Source organism: Gloeophyllum trabeum (genome assembly GCF_000344685.1).
Source record: "Gloeophyllum trabeum ATCC 11539 unplaced genomic scaffold GLOTRscaffold_00007, whole genome shotgun sequence".
Lineage (NCBI taxonomy): Eukaryota > Fungi > Basidiomycota > Agaricomycetes > Gloeophyllales > Gloeophyllaceae > Gloeophyllum > Gloeophyllum trabeum.
In genome coordinates, this window is record NW_006920416.1 from 454,350 (window position 1) to 472,290 (window position 17,941).

Below are 17,941 nucleotides of genomic sequence, written 5' to 3' on the forward strand. Positions count from 1 at the left end.
GGCCATACACCCGGCCGTGTTAAGGTTAGACCATGGAATGTTGCTTATAAGTGAACTGTGAGAGGCAGCGGGAAGTGCCTGCGAATACTCCTGATGCCCATGATGACATCAGTACACGCATTTCTATTATATTTCTTTCTTGCATTCAATACAGGCGCAAGCGCAGGTTACGCAAGATATGCTCATGAGAACCATGCTGTTGCAAATGTATCGTCAGCTGCGAAGAGTGGCCTAGCGTGGCCAAATGGTGATACTGTGAATATGGCACAGTTCCTCGGCACCAACAAAGTATCTTGGTGAGTAGACATTGCCGGACATTGGCTCGAACTTAACGGACTCGGATGTATGTCTAGGTACTACACATGGAGTCCCTACGGTATTTCCCAAGACAAGGGCCTGGAGTTTGTGCCCATGCTATGGGGATTGAACCAGGTCCACGACTGGACGTCGTCCATCAATCGCACGATGGGCCAAAATAGAATCACGACAGTACTCGGAATGAACGAGTAAGTCCCCAGGGTTGACTTCCAACGGATCTCACAGACTCGCACGATAAGGCCCCAGCAAACTGGACAGTCGAATTTGACAGCCGAACAAGGCGCGGATTTATGGCGCACATATATCGAGCCTCTTCGCTCTCGGGGCATCAGACTTGGCAGCCCGGCTACGTCCAGTGCACCCTCCGGTAAAGTCTGGATGCACGATTGGCTTCAGGCATGTAATGGAGGTTGCACCATCGACTTTGTGGCTCTTCGTACGTGTACATTCTTCCTGTGTCAGTTATGCGAATGCTGAGGAACACTGTAGACTGGTACGACATCAACGCCAGTAACTTCATCCAATACGTGGAGGACTTTCACAATACCTTTCAAAAGCCCATTTGGGTCACAGAGTGGGCGTGCCAGGTGCGGATACACCTACATATCCGTGGTTTACATAGCTGACCTTGAAACGACAGAATTTCAATAACGCTTCCGATCAATGCTCTGCGGAAGAGATTACTGCATTTCTGAATACCACGCAGTCATGGATGGATAATACTGATTGGGTAGAAAGATACTCCTGGTTCGGCGCCATGCGCGATATGCAGGGTGTTAACGAGGTTTGTGCCGGCCTTTCGAGCTGGCTGACTGAATGACAGCTAATCCTGATCGGCAGAACAACGCTCTCATGGACACCTCGGGGAAGATAAATTCCCTCGGACGGCAATACATAGGCGCGAATGCTACGGGGCCCGTACCTGGTTTTTCAGCAGCATCACTGGCCGCTAGGGCGTCATGGACTTGCGCGATCGCATTGCTTTTCTCTTGCATATGGTGGGTTGTGTGAACATAGACAGACAGTTAGAGCCGCGGAGCGGATATTTGTGGAATTTGTCGGAGCGGTATACCCTAGTATGATAGCTGCACATCAGTTTTGGCATCGTCGTGTTTTGTCTTCGTGTCGGGGGCCTGCGTCATTGATGCGAAATGGGGCCTACAGACAAATGTCACCGAAGCGTGGCTTGAGACTAAGGAGCGCTGTTGGATAGGTAGTCATGTCCTAGGATGAAGATGCAGCGCATGTGGTACCGTGTTTGATATATTGGGTAGAAAGGCCGCACCGGAGCGCCTGCCTGTGTGAATGCGATCACTGGAACTGATCGTAAGTGAAAGGCTTGCGCTATACCCTGAGATTGTTACGGCATCGTTCTCAAATCGACAGGCCGCCTCCAAACATAGTTTTCATGGTCGCTGTCCTTCAACATAGCACAGAAGCCCCAGCGAAACGGCCTTGAAACGTCAGCGAAAGCAGTACCGATCATCCAAGAGTACCCTGCTACCGGGACATGTCAGTCCATCGGACTCCGGAGCCAGCCAAACTTGCACAGAGATCCGAGATACCGCTGTGGAAGGTATGATCTGTAGATAAGCACTGTGAGCGTTTCTGTTTGAAAATGTCGCGATGGCATATCACATCTCCTTAATACGAGCCCGGCCCGCTCGGTTAAACGTGACGGCATACATCCGTTTGATTCGTATATTTCAATGCCCATCGTCGTAAGTAGAAACGTACCGTGTGGATTTCACGACATAGCGACACAGATCGCCCTGCGGATGTCGTTCTGTGTGATACCACCGCAACTGCAATGACGAAACGCACGGTTTTTCTCACAGCATACGAACTTCAGAGTTTCACAGAATGCACGCATGCGGAAATAGTAGACGGGGAGACATCACCTCCGAATATGTGAAGCTATACAGTAGCGGTTTATTCAACCGCGCGGCCGAGGTGCTTCAGCCTCAGGCAAAGGGTGCGGTGTCTCGCAACTAGAGCTAGCTGCCTTCTCGGTAGTCATCGTATCTTCGCCAGGTTAATAGAAAAACAGAGGGGGAATTTCGACTACTTACTAGTATATGCCAATAGGCGAAGGTCTTTCTCACGTCAGAGGATGTCGGACACTTGATTGATAAACACATATTTCTATCAAGATGCTGGACGAGAACACTCTGGAAATACACTCGGACTTCAGAGTCTCGACATGCTTCAGGTCGGTTACAAGATCCATCGACAAGACGGAGACGCAAGGACGAAGGTCAGAAGAACCCAAGCCGAGACGGAGAATAACAGACTAATTACGTAACATGTATGTCTCAGCCAATCATCAATCGGTCTGGAGTAGAATGGAGGTTGGGAGCCCGGAGGTCGACTGGCGTGTCTTGGGCGATTCCTGAACCCCTCCGTGCACCTAACTCGCTACCTCTGTTGATGACCTGTCCAGTGAAGGTGATACGACTCTGAATCAGAGTTATATTTCGGGCACAGCTGCTTAGCCTCAGCTAGCAACCATTCCTTGTTATGACGTCTTCGGGCCAAAAGATCATAATAGGGATTGGGCGAAGGTCACCTCCACATGGAGAAACTATCCATAATAATTTAACCCTCGCTCTGTGTAGAGGCCGTAGCTGTGCACGATCCCTGCTAGGCTAGGGCTATGCGCGTTCCGGCGTTCGGGAGCAGTGCGCAGCGCGGTGGTGCGAGGTAGCGTCTGCGGGAAAGCAGAGCAACTAACAACCGGGAATGTCATAGTAAGAAGTAAGTACCTGCGAATCGATGAGAATGCCGGAAGCCAGGAGGATCGTCAACGAGACTGACTACAACCTTCCCCTTCCGAGGCCGTGAGATGTTTAATGCAATACTCTTTTATCCGTGTGTCCGAGGAGCAGGGGGGAATGCGATAGACCAATGCTGTCTTATATGCACAATGATGAAGTGGCCGCCGGTGTTTGGCCTTTCTCTATGTACACGCATCTGCATTAGCCAGGAAGTCCAAATTTCCTCGCACGAGGGACTCAGGATGAACCGATACCCACTAACCGGCATCTACGTTCCCAGAGGTATGGTAACAGTCATCCCCGGGAGTCGATCACCACAGCCATCACCCCGATCGCCCAGTGAGCAGAAGCACCCAGAAGCAGTAGTTGCTCGTCGAATCTGTCGTGCTTGCCTACGGATCGGACAATGACCTCAGTACGTGGTCTCACGTATACATCATGGATGCTCCAAGAGCATTGCGTGAGAGTCGGAGCATACGGGCGATTCACTGGGGAAATTTCACCTGGTCAGATTGAGAGGCGCCCAGAAAGAACTGGTGGTGCGGAGTGCCGGTGAGAGAGTACGAACCTCGTATGGATTATGAGCGTGGGCGGCGATGAGGATTTGATAAATACTTGTTACCTGCCGACCTCTCTTTCCTCAGGACCGCGCAGTTAAATTGTTGAAGCAACACAAGCCCCTGAATCAAAAAGGTCTCGTATTCGACGTCTCTCCCATGGCTAGATGCAGGTGCTGGCAGAAAGAACGAGCAAAACGAAGTAGAACGCAAAGCATCTGCCGCATGGTTTGATATGTGCGGTAAGTGGCTGAGAATATCAAGTAGTATACCAAAATAGCTTGCAATCGCTCTCACCCTTGAGGCCGGCGACTGCTGTTCACTGCCGCTAGCGCTTGTATATGTCGTACGGGAATTGATGATCCAGAAATGCCGTCAGGTTGAAAGGCAGATACAAACGTCAAGTCGCTCCGCATGGGACCGACACTCAAAGAGGCATCCAGACTTCAGGTCTCGAGGAGTTCGCGCCAACGTCGGAACGCACCTGTCGGCGATAGGCACAATCCGGACGCCTTGTACGGGCTGTACATTCATAAGTCGGAGGCGATCATTTTCAGCCACGAAGGCTTGATTTCAGAAGAGGATCTCGCCTCGTCGGGGGAAGTATCGTCGAAGGACGAACAGCGCGGTCCCTTCAATTGACCTCCGACGGCACCGACGTCGGTGGATTACGTACTATTATGTTTTCTCACGATTGACTTTAGATCTGCCACAGATCTATCTTTCCGTATCTTCCGTACAGTCTTCTGCAGACTATTGTACACGAGCAGCGCATGTGGAACAAGTATTGCGCTGATCTTTACTTTTACTTCTCATGCAACAGCCACTTTGACGACGCTGCGGCGTCGCAACGCATGCAATTTGTCAATCAAATTGGGCCGTGCTCGTGCGTACCTCACTTTCTCTCCGTGTTAGAACAAAATGGTAATGGTCGTCTCAGCCTGCAGTTATAAGAGAGCCATGGTTGGTCGAGTACCCAGCAGTCTGCTCTACCCACCGCTCTGGTAACAGACGAAGAGTCTATCTCTTCCCGACGTTCTCTTCTCGCCGATCTCTGCGTTCTTTTGGTCGTTAATATCCAGTATTCTGGATCGCTCACACCACCGCCATGGTTGAATCTACCACAATAGTAGACCCGGAGAAAGGGATGCTTGACAATGTCATCTCCCTGCCTAGCACGAACGCTCGGTTGTCGCTTACCTTTGTTGACTTCAAAGACGGGAAGCCCGCTGCGGACTCAGTAACCAAGACAGAGGTGACTTCCCCGCCACCTGCGCCAGCACCGAAGAAACCTGCCCCCGGGAAGGCCACATGGAAGCGTGCTAGTCGGTGGACCCGCTTTCTCATCTGGTACAACACATACAGGTACGTCCCCCGATCGCTTGGTCGAGGGCACACCTGACTCCACAACCCAGGAAATTCTTCACGATTGTCGTGACTTTTAACGCGGTCGGAGTCTTGCTCGCTGGTCTGGACAAGTGGCACTATCCGAGGAGAACTACGGGTGCCCTTGCCCTCGGTAACTTATATGTTGCCATCCTCGTGCGGAACGAGCTCTTTGGTCGGTTCCTGTACCTTACGGTCAACACTCTTTTCGCCAAGGTGGGCAGGACAATATCATTGTGCTCATGAGAGACTAACCCAAGCATCGTCCAGTGGACGCCTCTCTGGTTTCGTCTCGCGTGTACGTCCACGCTGCAGCACTTGGGCGGCATCCACTCGGGATGCGGAGTCTCCGGATTTGCCTGGCTGATATTCAGGCTGAGCTTGATATTCATGGACCAAAGGGATGAACATAAGGTCATCCTTGCCACCGGTGTAATTACCACCATAGCTGTCGTCTTCACCATCATGAGCGCTTTCCCCTGGGTACGGAATACTCATCACAAGTACGTACTTAGCTTACGTTTTCAATGTCACTGCTCATTTGTTTTATTCCAGTGTGTTCGAGCGGCATCACCGATTCTTGGGCTGGTGAGTGTGTCCTGGTTACCCTCGTTGTTCGCTCAGCTCTCTTGCTCATTCTCGGTTTTTCCAGGACATCACTAATATTCAGTACGCGCCCATCTTCTCTAAGGCAGACTGGCAACTGCTAACGCCCACGAAGCCTGGATCTTCGTGATCTTGGGTGATAGCTGGGACCTCGGGACACACTCTTGGAATCCTCATGGCGTCCAGGTTATCCGTCACCAAGACTTCTGGTTTGCCCTTGGCATGACCATATTGTGAGTGCTGATGTTGGACGGTTTTCACGTAGTACTTACCCGAGCGCAGCATTGTCATCCCTTGGCTGACTATCAGGAAGGTCAAGGTCGATGTGGAAATTGTGAGAGCATCCCATCGTCCGGTATTAGCTGCACTGACCACCCACCACTAGCCTTCTCCCAAGGTGGCAGTTCTCAAGTTCGAGCGCGGCATGCAGCAAGGCCTTCTGGCCAGAATTTCGCGGTCCGCGGTTATGGAATACCACGCGTTTGGTATCATCTCGTACGTCAATATCAAGTAGTCGTTAGTTTCCACTCATCCAGGCCGTTATAGTGAAGGCACGCACGCCAAATACCACTACCTCATCTGCGGTGTCCAGGGTGATTTCACCAAGAGCCTCGTCAATGACCCGCCTACGCACATCTGGACTCGTCAATTGAAGGTCAGTACTTTGGAAATACTGTCCGGCTTTCTCCCTGATCTCGGTGTCCTTAGTTCGCCGGTGTCTCGAACACGTCGACGCTGTACAAACGGTGAGTACATATCCTCATGCAGGAAGTACACGTGTGCTGAATAGAAGTTCTGTAGCGGTATACGCGTATGCACAGGAACTGGACTCGGGGCTGCCCTCTCCACATGTATACAGGTATGTCACGCAGTCAGAAACTTGAGGTGTATCATCTCACCTTTCTCGACGGTCCTCCAGAGCCCGAACTGGTGAGCACATACAACACCGTAAGCGTGATGCATGAGAATGATATACCTCGGCCATCTATCAGGTACCTCATCTGGATCGGATCCGACCAGGAAAAGACGTTCGGTCCGACTATCTCGGGTTTGATTCACCGACATATTGGACCTGAGCGGTACTGCCTGTGGGACTCCAAGCAGCGAGGTACGTGAATGTAACACACTGCCAACAGGTTCGCTGCCTAACTGTCACGTAGGGGGGAGGCCGGACGTGATGAAGCTCGTCAAGGAAGCCTATGCAGCATGGAATGCGGAGGTAGTCTTCATAACGTCGAACTATCAAGGTAACCAAGAGATTATGGAAGGATGTAAGGAGGCAGGCATACCTGCATTCGTGAGTTCCCCTCCTCATGAAATGGTTGGCGGGGTCGCTCATTCCCATTTCTGTTAGGGAACCCTGTGGGATTTCTGATCCAGTCAGTCTCGTTAACTGCCAACGTAGATTCAGATGTGGAATCCTAGTGATTCGGCATAATTTATTCGACGTCAGGCTACGTTGTAGACATAGACATAGATGTATAGCCTTTATAAACTCATCCGACCTTTTACCGTATTTACGTTCCTGAGAGGCCAGTGCTTCTTGTCCGCCCCGCCACATCGAATATTTGGCGTTATTTGCGCACCTGCCTACGTGAGTCGGACAGGCAGAGGTATAAGACGGACACTACCTTTTCTTCTGTCTATGTTCAGAGCTTTGCCTGCGTTATACAGGGGTGCATGCCGCGGTACCTCGTACTCAACACTGTCTAGATTAACAAGAGTGGCCAAGAAAATGAATCGGACTTTACCTTCAGATCCGCTGGTTTGGATTGACTGCGAAATGACTGGCTTGAATTACAAGCGAGACAAAATAATGGAAATTGCTGTATGATTGCTCTATCTCGGCGACACCTTATGCTCGACCTTATGCTCTTAAGGTTCTCATCACGAATGGCGACCTGGAGATAATCGACGAAGGACTGGAATACGTGGTCCGGGTGGACGAGAGCATTCTCAACAAGTGCGGATTTTCTGAGTCTTCTGAGTTCGACACAGCAAGATTCATGAATGGAGTAGAATGGACGAGTGGTGTACAAAACAACATGGATTGGCATGTCTTCTCGATAAACAATGCATTGTCATTCTTCATATGCTGACTCGATGGATGGGCTAGTCGGGTCTGACACAAGCAAGTCTGAACTCACCCAACTCGATTGATTTTGTCGCCGGGCGGGTCCTTGAATACATCAAAAGATGGGTACCCGAGCCGAGGACCGCGGTATTAGCAGGCAACTCCGTACACGCAGATAGGGCCTTTCTCCTTGAAGAAATGCCCGAAGTCGTTGACTATCTGCACTACCGGTCAACGTTTACTCATTATATAACATGCTATTCCCTTGCTGACCCTTGTTCGCACATTTAGCATTGTCGGTGAGTCGCACTGAATTACTGCGTTGAGCCAAGGCGTTGATCCGTGCTTATGTAGATGTGTCCTCCATCAAGGTGTGTTACGGGAAGCGTACAGACTGATGACCTTCCTCACCTTTCCTCAGGAGCTGTGCCGCAGATGGTATCCCTCCCTGCCCCGTCCGGACCTCCACATTCAGAGCAAGCATCGGTATGTCGAAGTTGAGTGATAGATGTTCGAGATTGATAATGTTCTACCAATATTTACAGGGCTCTTGACGATATCAAGGGATCCATTAAAGGTAAAAGCAGATATTTTAGTTAGCTCTGTTAACCTCATCTGTTGGTCCCCAGAGCTACGGTATTATCGAGACAATGTCTTCGTACCACCAGAATCCCGCAGATAGGGGAGATCATACTGTTTCTCAAGTTCCGTGGTAGCCATATTTCGGCATGGCCTGTCGTCTAGTGTAATGGGCCCATTATTCTGCAACGTCTAGGGCCTCATCCCCAAGGTCTTTCTACGTTATTATCCACGTGGAAAGTAGATGAGTCCAACCCTGCGGTTATAGCAATGGACTGGTCGCGTAGACTGCTACTTGAGATTAAGATATAAATTGCCCTGTGTACCTGCCCCGCGTTCCTATGATATTTAGGAATGTCAGCAGCAGAAAGGAAACCCTGACCCGAGTGCTCCGCTCTACTGTTGATCCGCTGACTCCCCACTCGGAGGGAACGCAGTCGTGCTTCTAGCTTTCATCCCACCGTTCGTGGCGAGCAAGGAGGTTCACAATCATCAGTACCGATGGACAAAGCGTTAATGTCGTTCAGACAGCTGGCTGAGGTCCTAAGTTTACCGCTGTACGCTTGCTAGTGATCATTCTGCTAGTCAGGTGTGCAAGTTGACGAGATTCCCCTTTTGCCCTCAGAAAATCCATAGAAATTCTGCCTGGTCATGGCAACGAGTGGCAGCCGTTCTTCTCTGCTTATGGCCCGTTTTTATACCAGGACGAAAACTTGGGAGTCCCTCAGAGGATGCTATACCAGTCGTACTTGGTCGCCATCCGTGAAATGGCTGCCATAGGGAATGCAACAGCACACTCTCGCCAGACAGTGCCTACTGAACTGGTCGGTATAACAAACGTCCTTCTGTTAGCCAACCCCGCCCACCAGACGGCCTTGAAACGCAGGAAGTCGCTGGTTCAAGCAGGGTCTCTAGAGCCACGGAAGGAACTGGATTTTTTAGAGGCTCTGCTTTCTATTCGGGAAACCTCTAAACAGTCTATGCTGTGGTGCTACCGAAGATGGCTCATAAACCAAATGCAATACCGGTGAGTACTGGCGGGGCACAAATTCAAGAAAGCTTACGCGTCCAAAGCACCGGCAGCGCCGATATGCATGAACCCGGTGTCGGTTCTGCGGACTCTATGTCTCTAGATGGCGCTTGCCCCCCTCTGGATGTATTGCGTACTGAGCTATCCATCGCCTCCAGAGCTTGCGACATCTATCCAAGGAACTACTTCGCGTGGCTCCATCGTTTGCTTTGCATGCAGGCTCTGCTTCCCCGCGACGCAGAGGTGGCAGACGCAGACGCCTATAAGATGTTTTTCATCTTAGACGAGTTCACCTGGGCCCGTCGATGGCTGGAGACGCACGTCGCAGATTACTCAGCGGTCCACTACCTTATGAGCCTTTCGCAGCACATTCGCCAGATCCCGCACCTCGGATCTAGCTCAGCTGCGGAACCAATCCTCGAGGCAGTTGAATCCCTCTCCACCCACGCACAAACACTAGTGCAGACATATCCTGATCATGAAACACTCTGGTTGTACCTACGAGGGACTGTTTCGATTGGGTGTCGTGCCTCGCGCGAAGATATTCGTGGCATGGCGATATCTTTCACTCTTCACGAACCTGAGCAGGTGACGCATTTCACAATGATCAACGATAAGAACAATGTTATACGGAACGCTCAGCGCTTTCTGGACTGGTTGGATCGTTGATAACTTCAGTTCCGGCTGTATGCTGGTTTGCAGTGGGCCTACCGCTCATATGTCCCCAAGGAATCCTGGTCATAGCATTGCGTAACGGCGCGATCGGCATGCAGAACGAATACCGATAGCGGCCTGTTATTCTGTCGTCGGTATAATAGCTTTCGAGTGCAGCCAGCAGTGCAGCCCCATTACGCCACAACCCTTGGCGCCAATTCTACCCAGGAGCAGATGCAAGGAATAGGCAAAGCAGGCGTATGCCTGTCAAAGTGATTACTGCAGACACTTACGATAAATGATGCACTATTGATGATGGACGACTGCTGAAACATGGCAGTGTACAATGATCCGGCAACCGATCCGTTTAGAAATAAAGGAACATAATAAAGTAAGCCCCTGTGGAGGGACAATGAACTTCATGCACCAATGTATGGTCGGATCTCGCTAGGGCTCATGCAAATGTCTTCGTGAGATGACGAGTAAGTATAATCTCTGATGATGAGCGTTTGGTCATGGGACGTACTGGCCAATAGCCTTGTTCATCTTGAACATGTCGATTTTATCCGTGTTGAACACGGCTCGCAGCTTGTCGTCGCACATGATTTCTTTCTTGTTCTGTGGGTTCTGGAGGTCGTTCGCCTTGATATACACCCACAATTGCTTGACCAGCTGCGGCCGCGACATTTTCTCGGCATCCACTACAGCTGCCAGAGGTTCACTATGCGAGTAGTGGTGCTCGTTAATACTGTTTCCTAGGGTGGGGAACGAACGAGCGTGTACCTCAGAGCATACTCCTTTGCAAACCCTCCCTTCGCACCACCACCGCCCCTCTTTTTCTTCGTCCCGCCTTCGCTGTCGTCGGAGTCCACCGTAGCTGCGCTCTTCTTGCTCTTACGTGGCTTCTTCGGACCACTAGCCTTGCCTGTCCTCGAGCTTCGGGAGCGGCCATTAAGCTCATTCGACAATTGTCTTGCGAGCTCTGCATCATCGCGTTCCTCCTTGCTCATCTTCGTCTTCTTCTTGGGTCGCGACGTCTCCTCGTCGGTCTCGTCGTTTCCGTCGTCGTCCTCGTCCGCGGCCCCCTCTTCCTCTTCCTGTTTCCTCTTACCATTTGACGACCCCTCTTCCTCGTCGTCAGCGCCGCCTTGCTCCCGAGGTCCGCTCACTTCTTCATAAATGCGACCAATCAGCGCATCCACCTCGTCCTTGTTTTCCTTCAATTGTTCGACCGTCAGATTGGGATCCTGTTCCAGCAGTTGTTTTCGGACGCGTTTGGCGCTGATCGTACCCAGGTCGACGCCAGGAGCCGTCAGAATCTCACGAATGCGCGGTTCGAGTGCTTGCACGTCCATTTCTGCGTCAACCAGCCCCAAAACAGCAGAGAACGCAGGTGCTCAGACGGCTGTCCGACGAAAAGCAAGAAAGTCACTTTACAGGACTTACGAGAGGATCAATGGCGCGTATGTGGCGGGTCACGTTCTCCCGCAAATCGCGCCAGAACCAAACAAAGTCAATCAGACGGTGGCAGAGTTGTGGCTCGGGTTTACTCTGGCTTCCCGAAGATGCAATTTGACAATTTATGAAATCTACAGGTAAAAATAATACATGCGGAATCACAATGCTACCGCAAAACTGCCCAGTCATCTCGGGCAGCATCCCCTGGAGGAGGAAAGAGTCCCTGGTTCGGTTGGGCGGGTGCTTGTCCGTTGTTTCCGCCCCCCTGCTGTCGCTCTTCTTGCTCTCGTCGCAATCTCTCTGCCCAGCGGCCTCGCACATAAAGCAGTACTGACACTGCGACGCAGAGCGAAACGAGGAGCAAGGTCTCCACGACCTCGTCTTCTTCCTCGTCATCCTCCCGACGGCCGCCCCGCAATGAGGCGTCAAAGTAATCCTCAGGACCAAGATCACCGTCTCGCTCGTTCTCGGCATTTCTTCGGTCTCTTGCCCACTGCGTCGTGTGTCAGACGCGGCGAAATACATACCAGATAGATTTCATACCTGGACTGGGTCCTCTATGTCTTTTCCATCTCGGCCTTCCCGATTTTGTTTTCTGCGGTTAAATTGATCTCGGGCCTTGCCATAGTACCACGGTTCATCCTCCTCCACATCCTCGACAATAGGATCTTGGGCCGTCCCGACAGTTTCATCCTGGGGAGATGCCTGCTGCGCATCTGAAATCTTGCGACTATCCTGTCCTTCGTATTCTGGCACAGCCTCTGATCATCCACAGTGAGATAGTGAACGACTAATTAGAGCCCGTTACATACCTAGTTCATCGTATGATAATAATCGTAGTCCGCCTTTACCACCTCCGAGAGTATGCAGGAAGCTTCGCGCGTACAATTTGATTAGCGACAAGAGCACAGGAAGGTATGCTTCGCTATTTGTCTGTGCAGCGAGGTCATAGTGTCTCTTGGCTAGATGGAAGTCCTACAGCGAAAACATCAACAGTTATTCGAGGGAGCCATTCCGGTACTTACTTGGGGGACCCCAATGCCATTTTCATACATCCATCCAAGATTCCACATAGCGAGGGCACTCAAATGAGTCTGCGCAGCTGACTGGTAGTAGCCGGCCGCTTTCTCGTACCGCAAGGACTGCTCTTCTTCTGGGACGCCCAAACCATGGTAGTAATAATCCCCCACCTTCACCAGCGCGTCGACATTGTGCTGCGCAGCGGAACGGATCCACTGCGTCAGGGCTAGTCGAGCTGTATCATTGGACGGCATCGATGGTGCGAATCTCGTGAACCTGAGCATTGATTTATCTGTGGAAGCACAGAGCGAATAAGTAAGGCCGTGGCAGAGTTCACGATTCAAAGGATATCACCTTGATCCAGCACGAAGGCGAGATTGTTTTGCGCAATCTCCGACCCTCTCTCTGCAGCCATCCACCACTTCAGTATGGCGGTCTGTCGGCCAAGCTCCGTACCCTGATTCCACGCGACCTCCGCTTGCTTGACGAAATCATCTTCCCAAGAGCCCCGCTCCGCCACCAGCTTATAGAACGAGACAGCGATAGCGCAAGACCCAGTCGCCATAGCCGGGGGCACGGCCGGATTCTTTATACTGGCCGAGTGGATAGTAGCCAAGTAATAGTACGCCTCGAACGGCGACCCGTTGCGGAGCGCTGCCTCGAAGGACGCTTGGGCCATTTTGTAGTCTCCCCTATCTATTCCGACCTCAACCGTACTCAGAGACGCTCACGATCCAGAGGACGAACGGAATGTGCTACTCACAATAGTAGTACTTGCCCAGATTCACATGCGCTTCGGCGAGGTCCTGGTCCGCGGCGGCGGCGAAGTGCACCAGAGCTTGCTTGATATCCCTCCGCCCGTCCACAAGGCCATCTCTCAAGATAATCCCAAGGCCATTGTGACACTCCTTGTCGCCGTACTCCGCGCCGCGCTCGAACCACATCTTCGCGATGGCCGGATCCGCCTTAACGCCCTCGCCACGCAGGAACATCCGCCCGAGATACGCCGCAGCAGCGGCTGCGTACCCGACTGGTCCGCCATCGTCGTCTCTGTCTCTGCTGCCCGCCGTCGACTGGCCCGGGTTCGCCGGGTCCCGCGGCCACACCTGGCGCGCGATGCGGAGGAAGTAGTACCGGGCGCGGGCAAAGTCACGCGGCACCGCACCGACACCCTCGCTGCCCGACGCGATCCCGCCGAAGGACGCGTACAGGCTGCCCTGGTAGAATATCTTGCCTAAGCGGTACGCAAAGTCCGTCTCGCCGCGGTCGGCGTTGAACTATGGGAGTACTTGGTGAGCGCTCGAGGCATCTGCTGCTAGGAGGGACTTACGATGTAGTACTCCAGCACGTCTTCCCACGTCTCGCCCGCCGCACGCGCGTTGGCCGCGCGAATGGCGGGCCGCTGCGCGTTGAGCCCCGTCGAAGCCACACTTGCGCCCGGACCAAACACCCCTCCGACCAAGTCGGAAAGGCGAGTGTTGGTCAAAGGAAGCGTCCGGCCTCCGGGCGGGCCTGCCCTGAACTTCTCCATCGCTGGAGCAGGGTCAGCATATTCTTTTACCATAGACCGGTGCGCCCTTACCCTGTTCCGCAGCCGCTTCGTACCATTCCACCGCTCTCCCGCAGTCCTCGAGTGTGCCAATCCCGGACCAGTAGCGGTACCCCAACGCCATCTGCGCGCCTCGATCCTTGCCGTGAGCAGCAAAGGTGTAATACAGCTGTGCGGACGCTTGATCGACGGGCACGACACCCTCGTAGCCCGTGCTGTGAAAGAACGCGATGTGCGCTTGCGACGAAGAGTTGCCTGTTGACGACGCGTGCTTGGTGAAGGATTCGTAGGCGAGTTTCGCATCTTGCGAGAAGTATTCAGCTGGAGGGAACTGGCGAGGTGCATGAATATCACATAGACTTGTACAGAGTGAAAACATACCAGCGATATCTGAGCTAGCGTGTATAGAGCATCCATGTTTCCAAGTTCCGCCGAGTGCTGCAGCAGGTCCACCACTTTGATAGCCTTCCCCCGCAAGTCATCTTCCCGCCTTCTGCCCCCCAGGCCGAGCCCCTCTTTGCCCGCACGCGATCGAAGGAACTTTGGCACCCATGACTGATGCCGCAGCTTTATCAGTATTCGGAGAGTGCTGGCGAGCGGACCCTGTCCTTGGACGTTGGGCACAAAGGGAGACTTTCCGTTGCCGTTCATCGGGTTGAAAGATGAATCTTGCGAGTAAGACGGCGGGAGAGCGGTGAGGGTGGCGAGCGTCGCTAATGCTTGCTTGTATGCCTTGCCGGCTGCAGCTCGAGCGTTAGAGGCGCCACTACTAAGTACTCGGACGCACACACCTTCTGCCGCTTGATCATCTTCGTATTCGGGTTGCTTATTGAGGCCCCGATTTGACTTTTCCTCAGAAGACGTAGACAGAGTCGACGCCTACCAATTCTCCTTGGTCAATTAGCACTGCTATGGGAATGACTGACGCACCTCCGACCCCGCCGTCTGGGGCATGCTCGGCGTCTGCGCCGCCCCCATGACGGACATCACAGCGAGCGCGACGATGCCCAGGGCCATCCAGCTTACCCTCTTCGACATTCTCCCAGTTCCACAAGGCATAATGACCGTCACGAACGTCCAGGAAACCTAAGCATGGAACGGCAGTTTAGGACGCGTCCAGCGTGCCGTATCCGCCACGTCGCGCGAGAATATCGCACAGCACCGACACGTGTTTATCTTATCTAGAACGTCCGAGACGATGACGAGCCAGGTGAGAGCAACGAGCGCGACGACGACGACGACGACGGGGGTAACCCGGGTAAGGTGGCGGAAGTAGGGCGGGTCAGCTCTGCGCCGGGAACGTTCACTTCGCAAGGGTATACGTAGATCTATAGACTTGTAAACACGATATAACAGGTCGATGCTGGTATTAATTTGGTGTAGGATAGAGAACAATCTTTCGCACAATTGAAGAGGTAGAGGGTGATTGTGAGCAGACCTTGTTTCGCTTTATTACAATTCCCAACTATTTCTGCTAGCAATAGACGAGGGGGACGAGTAAAAGACACGAGCTACGGATAAAAGCCACAACTGATGGTCGCTGGTAGACAGTCCGAAGAGACTACAGACGAGATATGTAAATTACAGTGACATTGGGCAACAGACGCTTGGAGGGCAGGCAGATGGAATACAAGAAGACGTCTCACGAAGCAACAGGCACAGGCTTATTCTCGTCTTTTTTGCTCGCAGCGGCAGCCTCAGCTCGTTTCACCGCTGCCTCCGCCTGGCTTTTCCTCTCCTCCAACTCCTTCATCCTCTTCTCCAATTCCTCCGCAGTGTTGCCTTTGTTAAACGTGACGCTTCTGTGTGGGCTGGGGCCGCCTATCGAACCCGTCTCCGGCGTGTGGACATTAATCACCGGCGCCGACGAGGACAGGCCTTTGTGGAACGAATTCGGGAGCACGCGGCCTTCCGGGTGCTGGAAGGGACACGTTGCGCGCGTGCAGCCGGCGCCGAAGCGGCATGGTTGTGCGAAGTGGCCCTTGTCCGGGCCCGGTCGTGTGGGGTGGACGTACGGGCGGGGTTTGGGATTAATAGTGTCTGCAGCTATTTGGAAGTGACCTTAGAGACGTAGAGATATGTGCGCTTGCGACTCACCAGTCAGGGTAGCAGGACTGACATGTGCCTTGATGCAATCCTTATCCTTGCAGTTCTTCCCGGCTTCACAGGCTTCATTGCTAAGCACAACACCGCTCTCGGGCGTCGCCACAGGTGAAGGATGCGAGTATCTGCACAACGGATTCGTGCACTTCAATGCAAATTTGCAGAGAGTAGGCGACTGCGGGCGCTCAGGCACTACAAATCCAGCTCTCGAAGATGTATATGTCACTGACGTCGAAGGAACCGGCACGGGCGCGACCACCGGTGCTGCAACGGCAGGAACAGCAGTCTGTGGCGTAGGGGCAACGATAGCAGGGGCAGGGGCAGGGGCAGCACCTTCCGACGCGGCACCATCTACAGGCCCCGCAAAGCCTCCCCTCTTTCCGCCTCGCCCTCGCGTCGGCCGACCACCCCGCTGCGCCTGGCCATTCCCCATGTTTCCCATCTGCTGCTGCATCCCCTGCATCTGCGCGAACATCTCCGGCGTCATCCCCGGCGGGAACGCGCCGTTCATGAACTGCGCTGGGTTGGGGTTGAGGATGCCCATGGCGCCTGCCATCTGCGTCATGAGCGCCATCTGGTTCATCATCATCTCCTGGAGCATCAGCGGGTTGCCCATCGCCATTACCGCGTTCATGTCCATCCCGCCTGGGAACGCCCCCGGCGCACCGCCCATTATCACGTTCGGCTCAGGCGAGCGCGCGGTGATGTTGTCAATGCGCGCCTGGATCTCGTCGTTCATACGGCCGTTGGCGGCGCGGTTGGCGCGGCCCCCCATTCGCTCGAGCAGGCTCCGTGGGCCCTGGCCCTGCGCCATCGCGCGGGGTCCTGAGGGCGGTTCCGTGCGGCGCGACTTGTTCGGTTGGAACCCAGGCGGCGAAGGGGAACGTGCGGACGCTGTGCGCTTCTGTCCTGGGGAGATTTGGGACAACGCTTGTTGGTAGAGTGGTGGGGCGCCCTGCCGCGGGCCGTTTGGTGGTCGGCGTGATGGGTCGCTGGGAAGGTGTGGAGGGGCTTCGCGGTTGGACGATGGCTCCGAGGAGGCTGTGGCAGGGGCAGGAACAGGGATGGCTGGGACTTGCGTCGCTGGGGAACCTTCGGGCTCGGGCGCGCCTTTCGCAGCTTCGGCGAACAGCCAGTCGGTAAAGCTGCGGTCTTCAGGGCGGTTAGCTGACGGTGACGCTCGACAATGCTCGACTCTCACCAAAGTCGGATCCTATCACTGGAAAGGTGTTCAGTTAATGCCATTGATAGTAGAAATATACACTCACAATCCTCCAATTCGGACGAAATTTGTTCTGCGACGACGTGTTCATAGCTGCCCGAGTGGTCCACCTATGCTGCACTCACCTGGCGTCTTGTTATTTATAATCATAATGGTAATGTATTCCGCCATAACCGGGTCTGAGGAAAGGGCTTTAGCGTCGAAACATCGACTCGAGTACCTTTCCTCTCACCTGCATCGGCGCTAAACCCTCGTTTCGTGAGCTCACCTTGGATGGAATTCTGTGAATATTGTTAGCCAAGCCCTTGACCCATCGTTAAACAGACGTTACCTGAAGAGCAGTAGCGCGCTCTGTACCGATTGTAAGACCAAAAGCCATAAGTTGAAGCAAGTCGTAGAGTCACAAGTGGCGGTCAAGCCCGAGGACCGCAAGTGCCCCATAATTATGTAATTGTATACTTAGACAAACCTCCGGTAAATATTTCGTAAATATTTATACTGTAGCAGCGGGGAAGCTGGCGGGGAAATACTTGCTGCCATACTATGCAGTACGCAGTTTCAATTTCAACTCTCAATGCTGTCGCAAACGTCTTTTGATGCACAGAGTG

At 53.2% G+C, this 17,941-nt stretch overlaps 7 protein-coding genes across 7 annotated transcripts; 4 read left to right on the forward strand and 3 right to left on the reverse strand.

The window, feature by feature from the left end:
- Positions 1 to 102: 102 nt before the first annotated feature.
- GLOTRDRAFT_105905 (uncharacterized protein) lies at positions 103 to 1,551 on the forward strand (the record flags this gene model as incomplete). The annotated part of the gene is made up of 7 exons (XM_007868047.1): positions 103 to 296; positions 354 to 506; positions 558 to 754; positions 808 to 905; positions 959 to 1,102; positions 1,159 to 1,236; positions 1,483 to 1,551. 7 exons carry the CDS (start codon positions 103 to 105, stop codon positions 1,549 to 1,551), a joined length of 933 nt encoding a protein of 310 aa, XP_007866238.1.
- A 3,209-nt stretch (positions 1,552 to 4,760) lies between these two features.
- On the forward strand, positions 4,761 to 7,019 carry GLOTRDRAFT_105906 (uncharacterized protein; the record flags this gene model as incomplete). Its single annotated transcript, XM_007868048.1, has 13 exons — positions 4,761 to 5,017; positions 5,068 to 5,254; positions 5,309 to 5,541; positions 5,594 to 5,626; positions 5,788 to 5,877; positions 5,927 to 5,978; positions 6,030 to 6,139; positions 6,191 to 6,299; positions 6,353 to 6,390; positions 6,446 to 6,529; positions 6,637 to 6,752; positions 6,805 to 6,941; positions 6,999 to 7,019. 13 exons carry the CDS (start codon positions 4,761 to 4,763, stop codon positions 7,017 to 7,019), a joined length of 1,467 nt encoding a protein of 488 aa, XP_007866239.1.
- A 247-nt stretch (positions 7,020 to 7,266) lies between these two features.
- GLOTRDRAFT_99995 (ribonuclease H-like protein) lies at positions 7,267 to 8,629 on the forward strand. Its single transcript, XM_007868049.1, has 8 exons — positions 7,267 to 7,472; positions 7,525 to 7,607; positions 7,664 to 7,697; positions 7,761 to 7,948; positions 8,010 to 8,013; positions 8,140 to 8,204; positions 8,264 to 8,295; positions 8,348 to 8,629. Exons 1-8 carry the CDS (start codon positions 7,428 to 7,430, stop codon positions 8,398 to 8,400), a joined length of 504 nt encoding a protein of 167 aa, XP_007866240.1. The 5' UTR covers positions 7,267 to 7,427; the 3' UTR covers positions 8,401 to 8,629.
- Positions 8,630 to 8,747: 118 nt separating this feature from the next.
- GLOTRDRAFT_60959 (protein prenylyltransferase) lies at positions 8,748 to 9,831 on the forward strand (the record flags this gene model as incomplete). The annotated part of the gene is made up of 3 exons (XM_007868050.1): positions 8,748 to 8,854; positions 8,923 to 9,324; positions 9,357 to 9,831. Coding segments are annotated over exons 1-3 (933 nt in total), but the record flags the coding sequence as incomplete, so codon positions are not given.
- A 403-nt stretch (positions 9,832 to 10,234) lies between these two features.
- Positions 10,235 to 11,409, reverse strand: GLOTRDRAFT_76376 (SWIB-domain-containing protein). The gene is made up of 3 exons (XM_007868051.1): positions 10,765 to 11,409; positions 10,508 to 10,702; positions 10,235 to 10,447 (listed from the first exon to the last, which is right to left on the reverse strand). Exons 1-3 carry the CDS (start codon positions 11,334 to 11,336, stop codon positions 10,429 to 10,431), a joined length of 786 nt encoding a protein of 261 aa, XP_007866242.1. The 5' UTR covers positions 11,337 to 11,409; the 3' UTR covers positions 10,235 to 10,428.
- An 834-nt stretch (positions 11,410 to 12,243) lies between these two features.
- Positions 12,244 to 14,659, reverse strand: GLOTRDRAFT_42134 (HCP-like protein; the record flags this gene model as incomplete). Its single annotated transcript, XM_007867933.1, has 7 exons — positions 12,244 to 12,414; positions 12,465 to 12,751; positions 12,814 to 13,155; positions 13,223 to 13,736; positions 13,790 to 13,992; positions 14,042 to 14,339; positions 14,390 to 14,659. 7 exons carry the CDS (start codon positions 14,657 to 14,659, stop codon positions 12,244 to 12,246), a joined length of 2,085 nt encoding a protein of 694 aa, XP_007866124.1.
- A 769-nt stretch (positions 14,660 to 15,428) lies between these two features.
- Positions 15,429 to 17,752, reverse strand: GLOTRDRAFT_116153 (uncharacterized protein). The gene is made up of 7 exons (XM_007868052.1): positions 17,665 to 17,752; positions 17,566 to 17,614; positions 17,459 to 17,512; positions 17,380 to 17,406; positions 17,313 to 17,330; positions 16,106 to 17,263; positions 15,429 to 16,054 (listed from the first exon to the last, which is right to left on the reverse strand). The coding sequence occupies exons 1-7, from the start codon at positions 17,710 to 17,712 to the stop codon at positions 15,651 to 15,653; spliced, it is 1,758 nt and encodes a 585-aa protein (XP_007866243.1). The 5' UTR covers positions 17,713 to 17,752; the 3' UTR covers positions 15,429 to 15,650.
- Between the last annotated feature and the right edge of the window lie 189 nt (positions 17,753 to 17,941).